General features: G+C 34.7%; 1 protein-coding gene across 5 annotated transcripts in view; it reads right to left on the reverse strand.

Moving 5' to 3' along the window:
• Positions 1 to 22650, reverse strand: part of LOC132193563 (monocarboxylate transporter 10-like) — a 156900-nt gene that overhangs the window by 28155 nt on the left and 106095 nt on the right. The window contains exons 1-2 of one of the 5 annotated variants that reach the window (XM_059614316.1): positions 3739 to 3815; positions 2890 to 3273 (exon numbers count right to left, since the gene is read on the reverse strand). The exons of the other annotated variants lie outside the window; for them this stretch is intronic. Coding sequence (XP_059470299.1) covers positions 2890 to 3262 — 373 coding nt within the window. The 5' untranslated portion in view covers positions 3263 to 3273; positions 3739 to 3815. Of the gene's footprint in view, positions 1 to 2889; positions 3274 to 3738; positions 3816 to 22650 lie in introns of those variants that run through there. 5 annotated transcript variants of the gene reach the window in all.

The raw sequence follows: 22650 nt of genomic DNA on the forward strand, positions 1-22650 counted from the left end.
TCGACGCATATAAAACTACAAAGTCATGTCGGAGGCCGCATTAAATTACGAAAATATGACAAGATTTTTCACTTCAACGCTGGCTCGTAAAAAACAGAGCTGGAAAAAGTAGTGACGCCCAAGATAAAAAATTTCAGGTTCGGATTTACTTCATTTGTCGTCGCGTGCCGATGAGTCCAGGTGTTTTGTAAAATAAAATAGTGTAAATGTACAAAAAAATTCACTAATATGTAAATTACCCAAAACTGAATATATTTCAAAGAGATATTTGCAATTAAAAAAGTATAAAAAAATCTCGAAATGATTTCAGAAATTCAAGTTGAAATATAAAATCAAATTAAAAAAAAAAAATATATAAACTAAATTTTGTTTATTGAATTAGTCAAAATAAGTTAATTTTAGACTCACGATAATATGTATGATTTAAAATTTTTTAAACAAATTGGTTCAATTAGGAAATATCATTTTTGTGAGAACGCTCAATCTTAAAAAAATTTACAAGAATCAGGATCAATAGAATCAGAGCAAAGCATACTTAAGCCTACAAAATTGTCGAATTGAAAATAAAAACCTGGCCATAGGTTTTTTTCCAGGAAGCTTTACATTTTAGTCTTTAACTGCTTCTCGAACTGGTACCATTTTTATTAATTATTTAGTAGGAAAAAATGACTTTTTCATTGGCCGGTCTGTTAATAAATCACCGGTGAAATGACAATTAGCCGGCGATGAATCAGTACCTCATCGGGCCGATTAATTAAGAGGGGCGGCTCAGCGGCTCCTTTGAGTTATGACACGTGTTTCGCCTCCCTCGGCCGCCGACGAAAGTGAGCGCATCTGTTTGTGTTCCGAACGAATTAATCGCGCACCGCTCAAAGGAAAACCAGCAGCCGGGCGGCCATTTTTAATATTAATTTTCATTGGGTCGGTGGTGCGAATTAATCACTTTCGTTCTCCTGCGTGCCAAGCGCGTCTTCGCCGTGAATTAGAGTAAAAATAGCGCGCCTACTCAAGCGCGGTGGGTATCACTCTCGGCAGGCATTTAAAAAGCTTTAATACGCGCGCTGATTCCCGAATATTTATAGGCGACGACCCGTGGGGAGCACCGGAAGAAATTCTAAAAGGTTATGACTACGTTCTGGATATTTCAGGCGAAACACGTGTAACTGCACAAGTGGTGCTGGGGCCGCCGCCGCTGCCGAATCGGCGCCAAATTCCACTTCGCACCTCATAAAACAATTTGCGAGGGCGAGAGAAAAAAAGTGGTGACGATTGATTTATTGGTGGCCATGCTCACCACATTTGACTAATCGTCTGCTAGAGAAAATGAAATTAACAAATTCAAAATGACGAGTTTTCTTTTAAATGTTTAAAAAAAAAATATTATTTGAACTAACAATAAATAAGAGTTTATTTGTTTCAAAAATAGTTCATCAACAAAATAATAAAATTAATGAAAATGGCATTAGCTATAGATAACTCTTGTTCCATGTTAAAAATACCCAGAAAATACCTGAAAGAATTACTACTTGGAGAGTTCATATCTATTTACCATGGCGAAACATTACATTATATATTTAAATGAAATATTCTGCTTGGCAAATTAAATTTCAATATTAATGCATGTTATAATGAATAAATAATCATTCAAATAATATTCATATGATTTATTTTACAAAAAAATATTTTATATAATTATATAAAACTACAATTTTACTTTAAAATAAAAAACAAAAATGCACATGAGATATCAAAATTTAATTTAAAGAAATTATTTTTATAAAACTAAATTTTAGTAATTATTTAATGTATTTCAAAATTATTGTTTGAAAATAATCGAGTTGTCTGTCGTAAAAAGTATTAATTTGACGTTTTTGTTATTTACAAGATTCATTCACCAGGAGTCAGCGCGTGCGATTTAATTTCACGCACCTGTGCCGCCGTCGCGCAATTTTTCATAATAAATTATTATCCAACCTGTTTCTCTAGAAACGAGAAATAATAATAATCTCTGTGCTCAAGCGCAATACTTTATTATTATTATTTCGAACAGGCACTCTCATGAGGTATATAAAACCTAAACTTTGCTTGTGGGAAAAAAATGCACGTCTTCATCTCGTACAAACTGTATTTATACACATAGTGTGGAGTTGGCTGCCCGCGCGTATTGAATTTCAAAGGAAACGGGACCTTGCTTGTTTTCTGATGGCAGTTTAAAGACCAGTCAATCTGGAGCTGATCCAAATGAATTATTACATTAGGGCCGCCTTGCTGCCGTTAAATTTGCACTGATATTGCTCGGGATGCTCGTACTAGTAATTTTTTTACTACATGGTTTTATTTGCTCCTTAAAAAATTTAACTCGTACAACATAAAATTTTTATGGGGGAGAGCTGAGCAAATTAAATTTTGAAATTCAATTGCGTTTTTCTTCGGAAACATAAAATTGATATAAAATCAGTAACACGCCTGCAAATCTGTTAAGTATAAATATCCAAAAAATTAAATTTAAGTAAGAAAAATATTATATATTATATTATTTTCAGCTCAAATATGAGAACAATAATTAAAGAATAAAAAATAAAATTTCAAAATTCAATTTATTAACAAAAATATAAAAAAATGATGTTAAAATCAGGCTCTTTTTTCTCTTGTTGAACAAAAAAGTATGATTTTTGCAAGATGAAAAAAGCAAATTTAGAAATATATTTAAATTTGAATAAATTATTTAATGATTCACTGATTATCGCTGTCGATTTTTTTTTAAAGAGTACAAGATAAAATAAAATCGCAAAAAATATGCTCCAGGCCAATAAAATTTTATTCCAACATGAATTTTTAAATTTAAAATCTTGAAATGTAACAATAATAAAAAAAAAATCGCAAACGCACCTGTGTCAATGACATTTGGGGGTGGTCGGAAGCGTCTGCTGATCTCGAGGGCGATGACCCCGCACGCGAGGTGCAGACCATGTGACAGCACCTGGACCAGCGTCCCCACCACCACGACGAGCCACCCCCAGCCACCCTCAGGGTAGTAGTGCTGCGAGATGGTGGCCTCCTTGGGCTCGAGGACGAAGGGCGCCGGCACGAAACACGGCACCACCGTCTGCCCCACCACGTGGTGGCTGCTCGGCTCGCTGGGCACCTCGCTGGCCACCCCCGAGTCCTTGTTGGGCCAACTGACCACCGAGTCGGAACGCGACAGGGGTCGCCGCCCCGAGAACTCCTCAAGAGAGTCCTCCGGTTCGACCGAGTTCAACATCGTAAGGGCGTCTTTTCGCAGTTCAAAAAGCAAAGAGGGTTGCAAAAAAAAATTTAACTTGAATAGGTAAATAATTGTTATTTTTTGACACTTTGAAACTCACTGGCTCAATTTAAATTTATTCACTTTCAAAGTGGATGTTGCATAAAAAAAATTAAATTAAATTTAAACATTCAGTATGAAAAATTGAACAAACAGTGATTTTCTTATTTCAAAATATTACTAGGTTTTTTAGTATAAAATTTTTAACTCAAACAATTTATCATTTATCAAAGAACCTGCAATTTATTCCAATATCAATTTTATATTTATATTTTATCAATAAATTTCAGTGAATTCTTTACCAATAAATAAAGCCAAAGGAGGATCAAAATGAATTTTGTGTTGAAGTTTTTATTTTGCTAAATTTTTATCGATCCTTAACAAAAGTGTCTCAAATTTAATTGTTCACGAGTTGAAAAATATTTTCTATTTACGGTCAGTTTGAAAGGTGTTGGTGGTGAGAGCGGGGCATGGTTGAGGACGGCGCGGAAAAGCGAGGGCCCGACTTGGACTGCGGCACCGGAGCAACTGAGTCGGTGTCTGCGTGGTGGGCAACACGCCGGCCGGCGATAAGGGAGGGAGGAGAGAGCGGCGCTGCTTCACTTCGCCGCTTTATCATCGCATCTACTCGATCCTCGCACTGTGTTTTCTATGTGTGTGTACTTTTCTATTTCGCGCGCTGTTTGCATTGTCCGGCGTGCGTGTCGAATTTGCCCATCAAGAGGAGCCCCCGTCGAGAGGCGAAAAGTGCCCGGCCCTCTTTTGCGCCACTGAAATTTCCTGGGCGATCTCGTTTTTTGCGGGCCGCCGCCAAAGGAGCTCAAAGTGTATGTAAAGAGAAAAAGGCCGCCGCTGCGATGGAGATTTTTCTGCTTGATTGATTTCGTCAACGGCGCAAAAAGTGATTGATGCCGTGAACTTTATTTGCCAAACTAACATAATTTATGGTTTGCCGCGGGCCATAATTTTTTTAAGCTATGTACCGTTACAAAAAAGTTGTAATTTTTTTACCTCATTTATTTCTTTTGACTCAAAATCACAATCAAAATATTATGTATGCAATATTTCTTAACAGAAATTTCACCATTATTTTTAATTTATTAAAATTGAATTTTATTCTATGATTGACAACATTGATTGAGACGTTGAAATAATGAAATGTGATGACTGGTGGAAAAATGTGATAATGTATTTAATTGCAAATTAAGTTTATTGGTGTGCCATGATGCAATCTCTGCCAATGTGATAAATCATTCAAACATTCAACATTATAAATTAAATAAAAACTGAAAAAAACGATATACTATTTTGGCTAAAATTTTATTTTGGTCCAAGCTAGACTCGTTTCTTAGCTACAAGAAAGGGAACGATTGATATATAAAAACATTACAATTGTCAATTAATTATAAAGTTAAATATTATATTAATTTTTTTTTTTTTGATATAACATAATACTAATATTTGAAGGTTTTTTAATTTTACATAATATTAATTTTTAATAATAAAAAAAAAGCTATAGCTTATTTTATTTAATTTACAGTTAAAAAAATTGGTTATCGTATTATTTATAACGCAAATTAAATTTTTTCTATGTTAAAGTATACAATTTATATATATACTTGTCTGATAGGGATGGATGCAAAAAACTAAAAGAGTAAATTCAATCAGAGCATTTGTCGTGTGGTCTTTATTATGTTGTAAATCAGAATGACAAAATTATCCTAATAATTTAAAATGAATGGAGAGGGAAGTTAGGAAAAAAAAGCGAAAGTAGAAAGAAGTATGAAAGACTCCTCCAGTCTTGAAGTTATTATTTATTTATCCACTTACTTTTATACATTTCTACCCTAAATAATGAGCATCGATTCTCTGGTGTTTCTATTGATGTATATTATTCAAAGTTCAAACCTCAACAATCGTTGCAGCACAAAGCGTTCGCTCAATGAAGGTAGGTTAGTTAGTTTGACGGGTTGCATAATTAAAATTTATGCAGGGGCGCGCTCAGGGGTAATTATCCCGGAACTCGGCAGGGCTCCGCTCGCGCTCCCTTTCACACATACACGTAACAAAAACAGGTCGGGATCGTGAGATCGCGTACTAATGGGTTCTCTCCGCGCGTAATTTAATTTGATGGCGGTCGCAGCCTCCGCAGAGAACAACTAATCACGGCGGTGTGCAACAGGAAGCAGACAGGGGTGGCATTGTTTAATTGTACGCTCGGATCAAACCAAATTGGCTGAATTGAGAGTAATTAGATTCCTATATAAACCTTCATTATAAACTTAATTTTCTATTGACCTACATTTGAAGGAAATTATCCGGCGTCAATTCTGGGTTAATATGTTTATAATTTAACATTTTCATTTTCAAGGCAGAAATATTATTATGAATCACGATATTAAAATAACTTTTTAACTTTCTTTTTCATTACGTTTATATTTATTCTTATCATTATTAATTTGTGTGTTTCATTAAATAATAAATAAGTCTAAATATCGTTTAATGAAGCAATCGCGCGAGTTCAGATGAACATGTGTGCCGCATTGTGGCAATACATGTCATTTGTAAACAAATTTATAAATTTCCAAGGCTAATAAATTACATTTTTAAATTATTACAAACGAATTCATTGTAGTGATATTAGTATCTGATAAATAATGAGTAAAAAATATGTTTAAATATACAAAATATAAAAAATTAAAAAATGTAAATTGTAGATACATTTTATTTTTTAATTGTTGTTTATTATTTATATGATATGTTATTTTAAATTTATTATTTATATATAATAAGTAATGTTTATTGGTACCCTTTTTATAAAAAACTTGAACAAGTTTCGTTAATAATATTGGTGGCCCCCAGATGACGTTATTACCAAAGCCACAATTTATCATTTCAATTATTTTTAAATAAATTATTATTTAATTATAGATTTTTCCTTTTTCAGCAATATTTTATTATTTCCCTTCGACTGGGGCATCCACTTTGTCGTGTTGCACCAGCCCAGACACTTAACGACGCGCATTTGCGTATAAAACCAACACCGGATTCTGGTGGCGCAAAATTGATTTCTCGCTCGTTATTTATACGGGAAGGATCACAAAGTGTGCGGGCGATTCTCTTTAACGACGGCTGCAACTGCTGCATAATGACGAAACCGCACCTCGAGATCTTTGATGGCTGCGGCGTCTGGACTGCATTGTGTGTAAAGTATGCAACGTCCCGCTCAGATGCGCCCTGCGTATTGCCTATACATCTCGTCTCGTGACGATAGAAATGCAGGCGACGTCGTAAAGTTGCGAGGTGCACGAACCACTGACTTCGGAAAAGGAAATCAATTCGTCGGCTCGAACTAAGGGTGCATTGCAAGCGACGGCGAGACCAGAATCAAATATCCTACTCTATTTCTCATGCATTTGATGCAACTGATAGTAAAAAAAATTATGTAACATAATGAAAAAAGTGTGGGGTGCTATCAAGATTCGAGTTGCATTGTTATGTTCTGAAAAAATCTTTTCTTCTTACAATAAATTTTTTTTTAGTTATTAAAGAATCTCTTACAAAGTTCTATTTTTAATTACTTCTTAGTCATTCAAATCCATTTAACTTTTCTAAGGTTGCTTTTAATAATAATAAATAAAAAAATACTAAAAAATTGGAATGAAAAGGTCTTATTCTAAAATCTCGTTCATAAGATTTTCCAGAACATTACAGAAGTCATGATTACAATGAAGAAATATGAAGCAAAAATTCACAAATCCAAATGAGTGTCTGGCTGAGCTGTAGGTCGCCTCCATTCATTAATGGCCCGTCATTATTCAACCGAGTGTCAAAAAAATCGGCTCTCCGCAAGAGCCGAGTGCGCTCATTTGAAGGAGACGCTGCTCCTTTCAATTTAGCAAATTGCCATCGGGGAAAACACTCTCGGCCAGCAGCTCGGGGCCCGCCGAGAAATATTATCCGCCATTATTTTTTATAATCGTACACCTTAAAAGGCGCGTGTGGTTGGGAAGAGAAAGAAAGAAAGAAAGAGGGTCCCGGATCAGATTACCCCAAAGCGATGTGTACACGCCGCATTTTTGCGTGGAAACCGAGTGTTTTGCACGAGACAACGGCCAGAGAGTGCTATCTGGGTCCGCTGCTGGATCATCACTTCGAGGCCTCTCCACTATTTTGAGGTGTCATTGCGACTCGAGATCAATCAATCATGCCGCGGATTAGCCAAGCGCACTCTATCTACGCCGTCGTTGAGTTCAGATTTGCCCTCGTCGCCGAAAATAAAAGAGTTTTGATTCAAAATAAAGAGAAATTCCTACGAATTTTCCAGATTAACTTATGGTTTTATTTGGAGAGGCTGTCGATGATTCTCTTTCCTTCCTCAGAACTTATTTTAATCACAGCCATGAGGGTGTCGATTTGGTCGACGATGTTCTTTTCAACTTCAATCACATTTCGAACGGTCGTTTCCAAGTCCTGGTCGAGCTGCTTCAGTTTCTTCAAATCTCCACCAACTTTAATGATCTCGTTGATCGCCTCTTCAATCTTCTCAGATTTTGCTTGTTCAAGAATCTTGATTTCGCTTTGACGTTCTAAGAGCAATTTCTTGGCTTCCTTCAATTCTTTAAGTTTTTTTACAGCTTCCATTTTGGATTCACAGTCAGTTTGAAATTCAAACAAAAAGTGACCAACAATCAACACCTCCAACAATTTGCAGGAATCTTCAAATTATCTTTTGAATTGTTGCAAAAACATTAGAAAAATAATTTTTTTTTTCAATATCACTGTTCAGAAAATCACATTGAAATATGAAATTATGAACATTGATTTTCCAATTTTTTTTTTTTTTTTTTTCAAATTTCGCTCAAAGAATTTGCCAAAAAGAAGGAAGGAAAATTATGGCAATAAATTAAACTGTAATTTCTTTGCTTTTTTTACTCCAGAATTAAACTATGAAGAAACCATCAAAATTGCCTGATTTGAATTTATCAGGAGCTCCTTCTTGAAAAAATATTTAATATAGGCGACGGAGTTGTTTGCAAACTATTCCGAGGGCCCCCGAAACTATGCAGGACTTGCAAAACATCCATCACTCGGCAGCTAGTGATCTTGTTTGTTGCCACCGAAACACGGCCGGGATGACTGAGTGAGCAGGAAGAGCGCGCGCCCCTGTCCGCATCATAACGGCGGCGGGTGGATTAGCTCGCTTCACTTTCTTCTCCCAGGGATCAATTGTGACGAGTGCACTCGATTCAAACGCGCCAGGATTAGCCCCATTACCACGCCAGCGCTGACATGCAAATGACGCTCATCAAAAACGCTATTCGCTGATCTTTCTCGGTCTAGGCCATGAATGCAAACGCCGCTAATGACGTTCGTCTTGAGCGGTGCTTATTAATGACGATAAAAAATATTCGAAGGATGATCAGTTTCATCAGTTTGATATATGATGAAAAGTTTCTAAATTGAGAATTTAAAAAAAAAAATGGAATAATCTATTTGAAACATTATTATTTGTTTTCTTAAATCAATTCAAAATCAAAGGTCCAATCAATAATTAATAAATTAAATTTCATTGCCCATTTCTATTTAAAATTTCAAGCATTTAATTTTATTCTTTGTTGTTGATACTTTCATATAAGTAAAAATAACTGTTAAACCCAAGAAAATTAAGGAAAATCTTAACTTTCATTTTGTTTTGATCAGCCTCAATATTTCTCTTTTTTTTTAATTCCTAAAAGGATTCCTTTGAATTCAGGATGACATAATATGCATAAATCATCTTTACAAAAGATAACAGATTGAAATAATAAATTTTAAAATCAATAAAATAAAATATAAACAATCTACGAATTTTTCTGCTTGAAAGTTTTTCTTCGTTTCCCTTGTGCATGAAATCTGAACACTCTTTTTTTCCACTCGGAATTCATTTCTGCAAACATCTTCTATTCCCAGGAGGGAAATTCGCGGAAACTTTTCCCCTTTCCTCTCTTTTGCTTTCATTTTCACTGCACTTGACAATGTGCAATTCGCCCTCGCTCCGTCCATTACTTCCTGGCTAATTTCCCAGAGAAGCCTTGAGGATAAACATAAATATCTCCCTGAGATTTTTTTCGACTCGCTTGCACTCGTCGTTTGAGTTTGTGAGTTTGTGGCCCTCAAAGAGCAGGAAGAAACTTTGCCGATTTATAACCCGGCACCGGGAAAGAGATACAAAAGAGACCTGCTTTCACGGAATCAATGAATGCTGTCTCGCGTGCAACTCCACAACTTATACTGCACTTTGGAACGGTTCTGCTTATTTTACACATTTTCGCCATCAATGTCTAACAAATGGCCTTTTTGTTCTCACGAGCGTGATTCGCGTCGGAAAGACTTGCAGCTCCCCAGTTGCGATACAATATGAAAATTGCCACCTGCGAGCACCGAGATGGAATTTTTAACAAGGATTTTTGAAAAATCTCGGCTGCTCAAATGTGGCGTGGAGATGCATCATCAAGCGTAATGATCTCATTCACTGACAAAAGGTCGAATGCATTGCAATTTGCCGGAGTGTTTATTCCCAAGGCTGTGTGCAAAATTACGCTTCTTACGAGCTTTCGAAGCTGCATCTTTTTTCTGTACGTCGTGCGAGTGTGGGAAGAATGTGAATAAAATTCCGATTGGAATAATTTTCCATTCGAAAAACAGCTACGGGGAAAGTAAAAGCAACGGTCTAAACTTTTCACGCCATTTCCCCAAAACTGTTTTCAGGAAAAATCCCCCGTTTCTTTTGTATTGTTTGTGCATCACAACTTTTTAGAAAGACGAACTAGAATTTAGCAGAATTTAAAAGCTGCGGCGCCAATGTATATATTTTTTTTTAATTTAAAACTGAAAATGTAATAGTTTTTAAATTGTTATTTTAAAATTTTACAGTAAATCATATTAATCTGATTTAATTTTGACATTTTTTAATCATTTTCTTACGCTGTGTAAATAAAATTAATATTTAATTCATACAATAAAAAAAATGCTATTATTTATTTATAACCACATTTAAATGATATTTTAAATTATACAAACAGATATTATATATATTTTATGTGACTGTCAAAATTTTCATTTTTTGAAAAATAGATATTCCAGAAAAAAATGTTCGATATATTAATTACCTCAAATGAAGAAATAGGAAAGCAAAACTGACCAATTAACATTAATGGTTCATAAGCAATCCTGGAGCAATCCATGTGATTGATTTATTTAAAGAACGCCGTAAGCGAGCAAAGAAGAGTAACCCATTTGTAATTTAATTTATTTGCTTAATTTATTTAATTTATTTGCTCAATGTAACAATATTTATCCTCGGCGGTTATTTATGAAACTATATATTTTTTTTTTTAAATTGAGAATATTGAATAAAAAAAAAACGTTTTGACTGCAATTTATAGCTATATTTTTTTTACTCACTTGAAATGATTTTACAAGTCAATTCAAGTTTGCAAAGAATACCAAGAGACTGGTGAGGTCATTTGTCTCTGGGTGGATATATTGTTTCTCATACTCCAGTGTTTTCCACTTTCCTTTCATCTAGATAACAATGAAGTCGGAAAGTGGAGAAGGAAATCGCAGCAAACTCTCGTGTCCGCCCACCCCGTCTGCCGCTGTCTGAAAAGGCAGACCGAGGTATGTAATTGTCAGCGCAGAATCCACGCCAAGTGCGTGCAGATAAAGCGGGCCGGCGAACCAACTTTCGACAAAGAAACACACACGATAAATGGGGCGAAATGCACAAAGAAAGCAAAGATCGCCCGCCATGCATCATAATAAATGGGAGAACGGAATCGTATTTATCATCTTTGCTGGTATCAACTCAACAAGCCAACTCTTCCGCCGTGTTTAATCCAATAAGTTTTTCTTCTCCCTAAACCAAAAGAGCCGTTTTTTGTCAGAGCAGAAGTGACAAAAGGGGCTCTCCATCGCTCATATATCAACTGTGGCCGGTTTTAGTGGTTGTTTTTATTAATTCATAGCTGGATTTGTTTTTAAATATGAAAATATTATGGAAAAATTAAAACTTTTAAAATACTGTGATTAAATTAAATTTGATTTTTTTTGCAGCAATATTTAAGAAAATTTGATGAATTTGAAGCATTTAAAATTATTTTAAACGTTTAATGCACCCTTAAATAAGAAATGGAGTTTAAAAATTGCCAGCTTCCAATTACAAAATCACCTAAAATAAATTTTTGAAAATTCCATAATTTTTTAAATTGAATTTAGTTGAATGCGATTTTTCAAACGCCAAATTACGGAAGTTGTAACAAAATTTTAAATCTTCCCTGTTTTAAAATTTTTTACCGCGCTTTAATCTAAAGTTCCTGTAAAAATGGCACCAATTGCGCATGTCAAAATAAATAAAAAATTTAAAAATCAATATTTCAAGAAACTGTCTCCAATTCATATACTTCAGATTTTTGAAACGAAAAATTACAGAAACTATAACAATTGTGAGAAAGTTCCAGTTTAATATGTTTTCTCCACCCTTTTATCTAAGTGTGCTGAAAAATTGGGATTGGATTTTCGATGCGTTGAAATCAATAAAAATTAAAAATAAAAATTTATTTAATTATCCTCTAAATGCGGTTTTTGTGATGCATAATTTTAGAAATAAGGGAAATCACAAATTTTATTTGTCACTTTTTAGCGACTTTTGTGACCTTCGTGAAATATTTTCACGTTGCAAAGTCGCACGTGTCATTTTCCTCTCTCGCCACAGAGAAAAGACGAGAAAGCAAAAAACCACGTCAAGGTTTCATTTAGTCGGAGAGGAAAAACTTGCCTCACTTGATCAAGAGCGCGTCTGCCCTCATCTCTACCAATAAATAATCCTTCTCTAGGAGAAATGGCGCTGATGACTATCGGGTGTGCTTTTTGCGCCGTCAACAAAGTTCTGCCGTTGATTGCTCGCATTCAACCTATACGCAATTTGAACGCGTGCTAATTAGTGCGAGAGTCTTTTCATTTGCGAATTTCCACGCAAATCTATCAACTCAATAGTTATTTCATTAAACTGATTTAATTCAATTGCATGCTTCATATTCATTGCATCTATAATTAATTTTCAATCAATCGTAAACTGATTTAATTAGTTTTACCTTTACATGCAGTGCAAAGGTGCATTATCAGTAAAGTATTCATTTCAGCAAAAGAGAGACAGTGAAATTTCGTTTGAGTTGATCCCACTCACTCAAATGCCCTTTTTTTTTGATCGAGCTATGCAACCCGCTCGGCTTCTACGTGAACCGTGCTGCATAAACTGTCGCTCACGTTGAAAAATCTAGCGAAAATTTCATTCATCTCTTTTATGCTGAAATCAATCCAGCGGATCTTTGTACATTCCGTTCGAGATATGAAAAAGTTTGCTCGGCGGTAAAAGCTAAACGCTTTGTATCTTTTTTGGTTTATTGCTCCCTCGAGGTCTCCGTGGCGCGTTATCGAACCCCTGTTTGCAAACTGCTGAACATATTTTATTGAGGGAAACTGGATCAGTGGACGTGATCCTGGAAAGAGCCATAAAGTCCACTGAGAAAATTCCAAAGAAACAAAGTTGCTAAGGGAGTGAAGTGCAATTTTGTTTAAATAAAAACTCGCTTCATAAATTTCAATGTAATATTAAAAAAAAAACAATAGATTCATTAATTAATTTTAATTATTTTTTATTTTGATATTCTTATGCATGAAATATTATTTAAAATTTTCTCTAATGCCTTATTTAGCATGGGAATGGTGCTCATTCCTTCTCTGTTCGCTGCAGCCATCTTTATCTCAAATCACGAACCATCTCTGCAGGCCGACAGAGTCGTGCGGACCACGCGGTGCCAAAGGTGCGCAGCATTTCACGGCACTTTACAACCCTAATAAAACTATTCACAATGGAACGTGTTACGGTTGTTGAAGGGTGTGTGCGATTCGGTTCAATTACTGCAAAAAGTTGTAGGCTTTTTTTCCAGTCCACTGTAATTAATAAAAAAGACTGATCGAAAGAAACGATCATTTTTATTATCCGAACACCGAATTTCAAAGTCTAATGGGCAGCAGAGAAATAAATTAATAGTCATCGTAAAATACGTGAAAATCCTTTACGACTGATATGCCTATTAAATCCGTGCGAATTCGACAGGGGCTTGTTCTTATCCTCCTTGTTTTTATTATTTTCGCAATTAAATCATTAAAAATAACACATACATCCTGTGGAATTCCGATAGGTGATCTTTCTCTCTCGCTGCTCAAAAAGTATCTTATTTTATGGAGCACCGGTGTGTGTAGAAAAAAGATTGTGTAATCGAGTGGTGCGATCTTTCATCGACGGAGAAGACTGTCGGGCGGGCGCAATGTGTGTAATAAAATTATTTATAGCGGTGGTCTGCAAGTACAGGCTTCTGGCCCCGAGATGATAATGCAGGGGAATTTTCACTTTTTTCGTTCTTATGAGTAAGCGATGAAAATATTTGCGGTGAGAGATATTTTCAGGCCGTGGCGAGACGAGCAGCTAAAAGCATAAAAAGCAGTCAGTAGTCTGCGGCGTGTCCCATAAAAATGTGTTAATTTGCGATATTTCGCATGGCTCAGACGTCTACGGTGGACCAAACGGATGCCATAAATGAGATTTCACGTTAATTTATTGTTTTTCAATGCATTTAATATTGAACCAAATATATTAAATTAACAACACCAAATTCAGAACCATCCAAGCCGAACGAGATAAGTATATATTTACATTTAATTTTTCTAATATGTTCACAGATGAAAAAATATAGAAATTATAGATTGCAAATTTAAGTAAATGTAGATAAAGTCATGTAAATTGCGGTTTTAAGCTACTAAAACGTACTTAAATAGCAAAATATGTACAATTAATCAAAAAGAAAAAAGAAAAAAAATATAAATTTCAATCAAATTTGCTTAAATGTTATAAGACCTTTTTTATATTTTTATATTATTTTAGACATGAACTACTTTCCAATCAATTTGTTTGAGTCCTCAATGATTTTTTTTTATTATCTGTTATTAAAAACAGCGCATCGCTTCATGATTTTAATTCTCGTCAACCATATTCTATTCGCAAGGTTCCATGTGAATAATTAAAAAATTAGCCCCAATCGATTTGCATATTATAAGAGATAATATTTATATCATTTCACACGACTTATTTTAATATACTTTTTAGTTTGTTATTGATTGCACAGCGATTGCAGGCCCATTTTTTAGACAGTAACAAATTTAATAGGAAGTAATTTTTGTGGGAAAAAATTAAATTTTACAAATACCTTGTGTGCCAAGTTGAAATACCCTTGCTTCTCTTTTTCCAATTTCAAAATGTTATTGGGACTTAAACAGAATAAAAAATGTTATAATAATAACAACGGTAGTACAATTTATGGCGGCACATTCAGTAGAACTACGAGCAGAAGAAAAAGTCAATGTGCAAAAATTTATATAACATTTTCATAATATATCAATCAACTGTTTACGCAAAAGTTAATTTTAAATTTCTTTCAGTATTTCGCCCTTTTCTGAACCTCTCTAGTCTCGCTCTCATGTTCTTGAAAAAAACACCAAGCTCATTCATTTGTGTCAAACGGCGTTTGCAAAAAAACTAAAATAAGACAGGCTGAAGTTTGTGTCGGGTCAAATTGGAGCCGCGCTCGCGTCTCCTTCCCACTTGGACGCATGGCTAATAAGATGTAAGTAGGAAAAACAGCGGCGGTCCGCGTGTTTAGCAAAGTGTCCCTCTTGTTCTCCAGCGAGCGAGGAATTTGGCCGCCGCGAAATAGCTTTCACCACCGAGCGCGTGCACAATACCGTCTGCCAAAAAGCAGCCAAACACTCGTTTAGACAACCAGCCTGTTAATATTCCGGCGACGACAAGCGAATGAAAGAAAAAAATCGATTGCGTGGGCGCGACCTCTCGGAGGCTCTCAGCCGGTTATTTTAAACTTTTTTTTACTTTGCACACAGCAGAGTCGACTCACTGATTGCTGCTGATTATCTCGAGAGAGGACGCTAATTTCGCGCACAGTCTCGCCGCAACAATAATAAAGAGTTTATGGCCCAATTTTCTCCTCTCTCAAAAATCTCCAGCCTCTGGCGGATCTCTGCTTTCTTACTTTTTTCTCTCGATTGCATCACCGTTTTGGGGCGTGAAAAACACCAAACTTGTTGTGCTTCATTTGCACACCGAACGTGTTAAATTGAAAAGTGCGAGCAAATTACATATTCTGGCGATCGAGCGCTACTCTGTAATTAAGTTGTGACTTTTAATTGCGAGTTGGGATGAATTTTCGCGCGTAAATCCTTCACCAGTTAACTTTTTATAAGCCAAAATAAACGTGCACAATCTTAAAAATTGGGTGTTTCACTTTTCAAGGGTTGAGAGCGTCTGCCTACCTTAAGCGGCTTAAAAATACGCTCTGTTTGCTCATTCTGGGAGCCTTTTTCCTTGAGTGCATCAAAATGCTGCAATAGAATAAGTAGGGGATATATTAATAGAGAATATTATTTTTATTATGAGCAATCAGATACAATTTGAAGACCAACATCGCCCAAAATTACTGGGATTTCATATATTTTATATTAAATTGTGATTCATTAGTTGGTACATGGACGTGATATTTACATTTTCATAACATGTATATATCAATATAGAAAATAAGAAAAATATTTACAAACAGACATGTATACATTAAAAAATTTTTAATCTGGTATTAATGTAATTTAATTATACAAAATTTGCAAATTATTTAATAAACTATCTTTTTATGCCAAAAGAAATATTGGTAGTATTATAATAACTTTAAATTATTTTATAATAACTGACAAGAAATGATAATATTCATTTTTTTACTAATATATACGATATTCTTATTAATTAAAACAATTGAAAATATTAAGCTGCAAGTGAAATTAGCATAATGCCAACAGCAGCTACTGAACATCACAGTAAACGTACATCCGAAATAATTTTCAGATGTAACAAAATTATACTGTAGCATCAAACAAAAAATAGAGGATATATAAAAATTCAAATTATTGGGTATTATATATGCTTGATTAAATTATCAGTGTTAAATATTGATATCTAGATTCCAAATTTAGGGGGATTATTTCCAAAAAAAGTTTAGCACAAAATTAGCGAGGGAGTTTTGAATCACCTTCGTTTTTATTCATCTTTTTTTAGAAGCCACCACAACACTCACTTTCGCATATAATCTGGCAAAAGCTCTCTCGGCTCAAGTGGCAGCGCAGGCTCGGTGCTTTTAAAAAGCTCACGCAGACGTTCTCGTTAATTTACATCGCTTGGAAAACAAAGGAAGGTTTCGAGAGTGAATTACACCAACGGGTGTGCGCACAGATCGAGATACACACACACACACACACCTCTCTTTCTCTTTTGTTTGTTTTGCCATCCGGCTGGACGGACGGACGGTCAGTCTCGAATTGAGAACAACAAAAAAACGCCTGCCTGTCATTGCCGGACGGAAAGGTCGACGATTGCGCCTTTTGATACGCCAATTAGGGCTGGAATGCACTCGAAAAAAAAAATACAATGGACGCATTTGCTGGCTCGAGAGGCTGCCGAAAGTAAATTGTTGCAGGACCCCGGAGAGAGAACAGATGGCCCTGCTTTTGCTGAATATTTAAACACAAAGAAGTGCGGACCTGTAATTACAGGCAATTGGCCCTCGGAATAATTTATACCCTGGCCACTTTGGCTGCGCTGAATCTGTCGAATTATGTCGTCCGTGAGTGTATAATTTTGGCGATGCCCACAGATCGTATCAATCATCATAAGTTGGCTTTTTCTCGACACCTAATCTGATCGAACGGGTGCACACATGTTTTCGCCTTATTGAGGAGTCGCGGGAGCTCACCTCAGTCACCTCTCGCCAGCACAGTCTTGACGCCTCTAAACTTGACATATAAACAAAATATAAATATAGGAGCAGGTTGGAATACATTTGTCTGACACTAAAGTATGTAGGTAGCAATTATGCAGTCGCGTGAAGGTTCAAGATTTAATTAATTCCAATAGTTCCTTCAGCTTCATACAAATCATCGTTATCAATATTTCTGCTCGTTTGATGCGATTATAATTAATATTTTAAGAGTGTCAAAAAATTTTGTTTGAATCTAAACCTGGATCAACGCATAAGCAAAATTTGTTTTATTAGGGAATTCTTAAAATTTCCATATATAATTTGAATACTTTGAATATTCTCTTGTAAAATTAATTTCCACGTGAATATAGAAATTAAATGTGCAACTCTAAAAAAATATAAAAATTTATATTTATAAATAATGGACGTTATCCTCCTTGATAAAACTAATTTCTTGTTTAAAAAAAATAATAATAAAATCGGCTCATTTGGTCATTTATTGAAATTGATTGTGAGCAAATGGGAAATGGCAGAGTTAAAAAAAAACAATGAGGTTTTTATGAGTGAGCTCTTCACTTTTTATTACAAGAATGCAGCTGATTAAAATAAATGAGTGAGAAAAAATTCAATATTCAATTCATCTATTCTCTCGCAACAAGTCATAACAATAATAATAATTGGAATAATGGAAAAAATGGAAAAATTAAATTGAATTATGTCTTAAGCAATGAAAAACCTCAATTTGCAGATTTTTCTTTTACTTTAAATATACACATCAGTGTCAACTTTAAGTGTTTGCAAATTCGCAACTTTGCCAAAAAAAAAACTGCTCCTTGTAAAAATAAATCATTTCAGTCTCCAATTTCCAGTACTTTATACTTTTTCGTATGTGCTGGCGCGAGTTTTGAAATCTGAAACCTTAAATATGTGCATCCCACACGCAGAAAGAGAGAAAGATACCTCAGAAGAGCTGCAAAAAGAACATCCTTTACACGAGACGATAACGCCGGAGTGAACCAACCGCTCTGTGGCCTCGTGCGTCCGTCAGCAGTGTGTGGCCGGCGCCCGTTTAACCTGCTCATTACGAGGTGCGCCGGCGAATTATGGATGCGAGTGAGAGAAAAGTACACACAGGAGAAGTAAAACAAGAAGTCGCAGTTTCGTGTATGGCGAGAAATTTAAATTGACCCGTTGGTGCGCAGGATGGTCAGGGTTATTTGAATTCAAAATTTTTTTTATAGGGCTGGTTTTTTCAGTGGCTTATTTTTCGTTGTTGTTTGAACTGAGCAATGAAATGGAAAGTTTTTCAAAGTTTCCTTATTCGGAGTGTAAAAAACTCTCATTCCATTAGCACGCCGAGGGTTCAGCTCTGGACAAACTTTTTCCATTCTCTTAGAGGCGGACATTTATCAAAGTAATTATTACACATGGCATCGTGTGTCTTGTTAAAACACGCACTCGCTCGGTTAGCTGAAGACCGGGCCGGATTACTCCATTACCAGATTAATCTCCGGCTTCAGAGAGTCGAGTCAACAGGAAAAGAAGAGACTTTCAGTTGATGATATAATAACTTTCCGCGACACGTTCAGAGATAGAAGGAGACGCTCTTTTGTGGGAAAAGCTGCGTGATTGGTTCAGCGTGGTTTCTGTTTGCGTGTTTTGAATTTTAATTAAAAATAAACATAAGATTTTGCGTAGCTTTTTGTAAAAGGTACGCGAGTTCATCCGCTTACTCTGAGAGCTTCCAACATTTAATTTTCGTCTTTTAATTTGATATTCTCAAGAAAAGTGTGGATGAAAATAGCTTTTAATTAGAAAATAAATTACAAATTTTTGCTAATAAAGCAAATTGTTGATGTAAATGGGAATCCTTGATATTTTACCTTATATCAGAAGTAATTTCAATTTTGAAATGGAGAACGTGAAGAACCTATATATTTTTTTAGCTTTATTTTTTGATCATTTCTTTCCACTAAAATACGTTCAATATTTCTACACAATCATCACTTGCAGTAATAATTAAAATATCATTGATCAAATCCTAATGAAATAATCAACTTATAGCGTGCTATATCTAAGAAATTTTTTGTAATTTTTAATTTATTAATTGTGATAAAAGATTTTATAACTTATATAAATTGTTCCTTTAAAAGGTATTTAATTTATTTTATTATTTATAAAAATTATAAAATTGATTTACATAAAATTTTATACGACAGTGTTGGTTGCAGGGGGATAATTTGATTTAAAGTTGATAGCCAATTATAAAATATTTTATGCATCTCTACTATTCAACATGATTTTGATATGAATACCATACTTTTGTAAAATTTCTCTTTCTCAGCCGATTATGGTGTTATAATAATATTTAATTTAAAAATATAATAATATTAATGCTCATTTTAATATCAAATAATAACTTGTATGATTTAATTGATTTTGATCGTCATTTTAAAAACGCGTGCAAAATGACAATAATAATTTTTTTTTAAAGACATGCATCGTTAGAGAAATTGCGAAAAAAAATGTTCCGTCATGAAACTTAAGAGGCTGGGTTGTCAAAAAATCCAGGATTTGCTTAGTCGTGTCCATTAATAAAAGTAATCTGCTGATTGTTTGTTCCCCTGACGTGTATATTGGCGAGCTTAGATGTTCGTTCAGACGCAGAATATAATTTTTTTTATACCGCACAGGTCGCGTCCGCGTGGCGAAAAAGGCTCTCATGTTGGGCACACACATATCAGTCGCATATGTTTGGTGTCACTCGGAACACGTTTTAAAGATTACCTTGCACAATGTTCATGATATATTGCCTGTGTTAAATATAGGCGCCTAATGCAAAGAGAGACTGAAAATTCACTCGGCAAAAAGTACGTGAATAAATTTTGAATAAAAGCCTCTCGAGACATGAGAGAGAAAAGCAACAATAAATCCAGCGAGGCTCGCAAGTGCTGCTTTTTGCTCGGCCACTTCGAGGAAATTTGTGATCTTTCGCGAATAACAACGGCTTAATTAAAATGCCACCGCACAGCAATGAAAAGGGCATTTATTTATTCCCGTCTGGTTTTGTCTCGAAATCAACGCTGCGGGCTTTTTCGGAGATAAAAATCAGTCGCTCAAACTCAACAGGTAGCAGAAGAAAAATGAACCAAAAGGTAATTTTTTGTAAATTTCAAGTGCGAACTCGAGAAGTACCGAGAGGAAAAAAAAGAGAGGGGCCTCCGAGTGGGGCAAAAATCGCCCGGGGCCGCGTGGCAAGGTCGGCCGGCGAATCGAGAGTTGGCCAAACTATAGCAAACCGTTAGCTATAAAAGGGTTAAATGACTCTCACACATGAGAGAGAAGCGACGTGTCAAGTTGTAAAACAACAAGTCGATTGCGTTTTGTTTCGCTCGCGGAACAACAACACCAAAGATGGCTGCTTTCGAGTCTCAACAATGACATATTTTCGGCAAAAGCTGTAGATTTTTTCCTTTATATTGTTGCCAGGCGAAGCGAATTTGATTTATTGGCCTTCCATTGTGGACCAATCAGCACGTGACGTCAGCAAGAATAGCCGCGCACTAATGGGTCTTGTTTGCCTGCAATGAAATGAAAATATCACCGGCGCCAATCAGGATATATGAGAAAAAGAAAGATATATTTATGCCAGGGATGAGCATCCTGTCAACACCAATCTCTGCCCGGAAAGGTTGACAAGGTCTTTTGTGGTTTTATAACCGTCACCAGCAGGTCGCCAGGTGCAGTAATTACAAAATATGTATTATAAATTGGTCCTGACTAATATTCATTGGGCCTTTAAAGCTGTAAGAAATATTTTAATGTACATTGATAGTATACACTGAAACTTTGAATTTTATAATTATTGAAAATTTAGTGCCATTTTTTCAATAATTAGACAGTTTTGCTTGAAAATATGACCCTTCGTACTTATATCACTTTGATTTTGTTTCCTTTAAATTTTAAATTTCAGTTTTCAATTTTAAATTGTCAAATTAATTCAATCAATTTACTAAGAATTATCAGAGAAATATTTGCGTATTCCCTGCCATCAGATAAAGAATTGTTTAAAGACAAGATATATCTACCTCTAGAATAATTATTTCTAATCAGTATATATTATTTATTTTTTAAAAAACAAACAAACAAAATTAATAAACAAATATTAAAGAAGGTTTTAAAGAAATATATACATGCAACAAAAATGTTTTTAAAAAAAACGTAAATTGGAAATAAAAATTAAAATAAAATTGAAATTAAATATTTAACATTAAACTTTAAAAAATTTGTATATATAAAAATATATAATTATTCTTTTTTAACTTGTAATGTGTGTTTATCGGTGTTTATAATTATTAACAATAAGCAAGATATTCTGCAATAAAAGAATTAGCACCATCATCAATAACTAAATGCTAATTTTTAAATTATACTGAACAATCCGTTTCCTTGCCGTGCTTAAAAAAAGATCACTGGCGGTGACGGCGGCTTGTCTTGTGTTAAACCATCATTTTAATTTAAACTTACAGCGTTGCTGCTCTTTAAATTAAAGCATCTCTCCAAGTTGTAAAAATCGATATAATTTTTCGCCGGCATGGCCGCCAACGTGCAAACAAGTTTTGAATACAAATTACACTTTGGCCCGCGCGTTCTTGCTTTGGCTATACAGTGTTTTAATTATCCCCGCTGCATACCGTATTTGCTGCGAACTTAAATTAGCGAGAATGGGAGAATGTGTTTTTCTTCTTTCTGGATGATGGAAGGACTGTAAAGTGGAGCCATTCAGCATACGAGTGGAATTTCTTAGAGTACTTTTGCCCTAAAATGCTTTAACTTGTAATCAAGAGACGCACTTGTAGTTTTTTATCCAAGCTTTAAAAAGAAAATCCGTGAAGACGTTTAAGAGAGTCATTAATTTTAAAATCAAAATTCTCTTCTCGTATGTGCTTTAAAATGCTTTAAAATAATAGTGTGAATAACCTGAAGTCTTTAAAGACATTTTCCAGGCACTAAATAGATCACTAAACAATTTGTTTTCTTGGAAATTCCAGAGAGTTAACAATCCTTGATCAAAATTTTGGTAGTTGCTTCTGTAATTTTCTCCGATTTTCTCAATATTTAATACATAATGTCAAAACAACATTGTTTCTAAACTTTGATTTTAACTACTTTTAAAGTGTGTTTTTTTTTTCAATTATTAAATGTAATGGATTTGGTAATAGCTAATGTATTTTAATTTGAGAAATTTAATTCAGACACCTTGAAAAATGAAAGAAAATCTAAAAAACGTTTTAATATTACGCATTAATTTATTTATATATTTTACATAAAATACCCTGGCAAATTTTTTGATTTTTATATATTCTAAATAAATAAAGGTATAAATAAATGAAAATCTAGATACTTTAGTTTCAAATTTTCTTACAAATC

Source organism: Neocloeon triangulifer, unplaced genomic scaffold, assembly GCF_031216515.1.
Source record: "Neocloeon triangulifer isolate White Clay Creek 2 clone unplaced genomic scaffold, ASM3121651v1 ptg000004l, whole genome shotgun sequence".
NCBI classification, from domain to species: Eukaryota; Metazoa; Arthropoda; class Insecta; order Ephemeroptera; family Baetidae; genus Neocloeon; species Neocloeon triangulifer.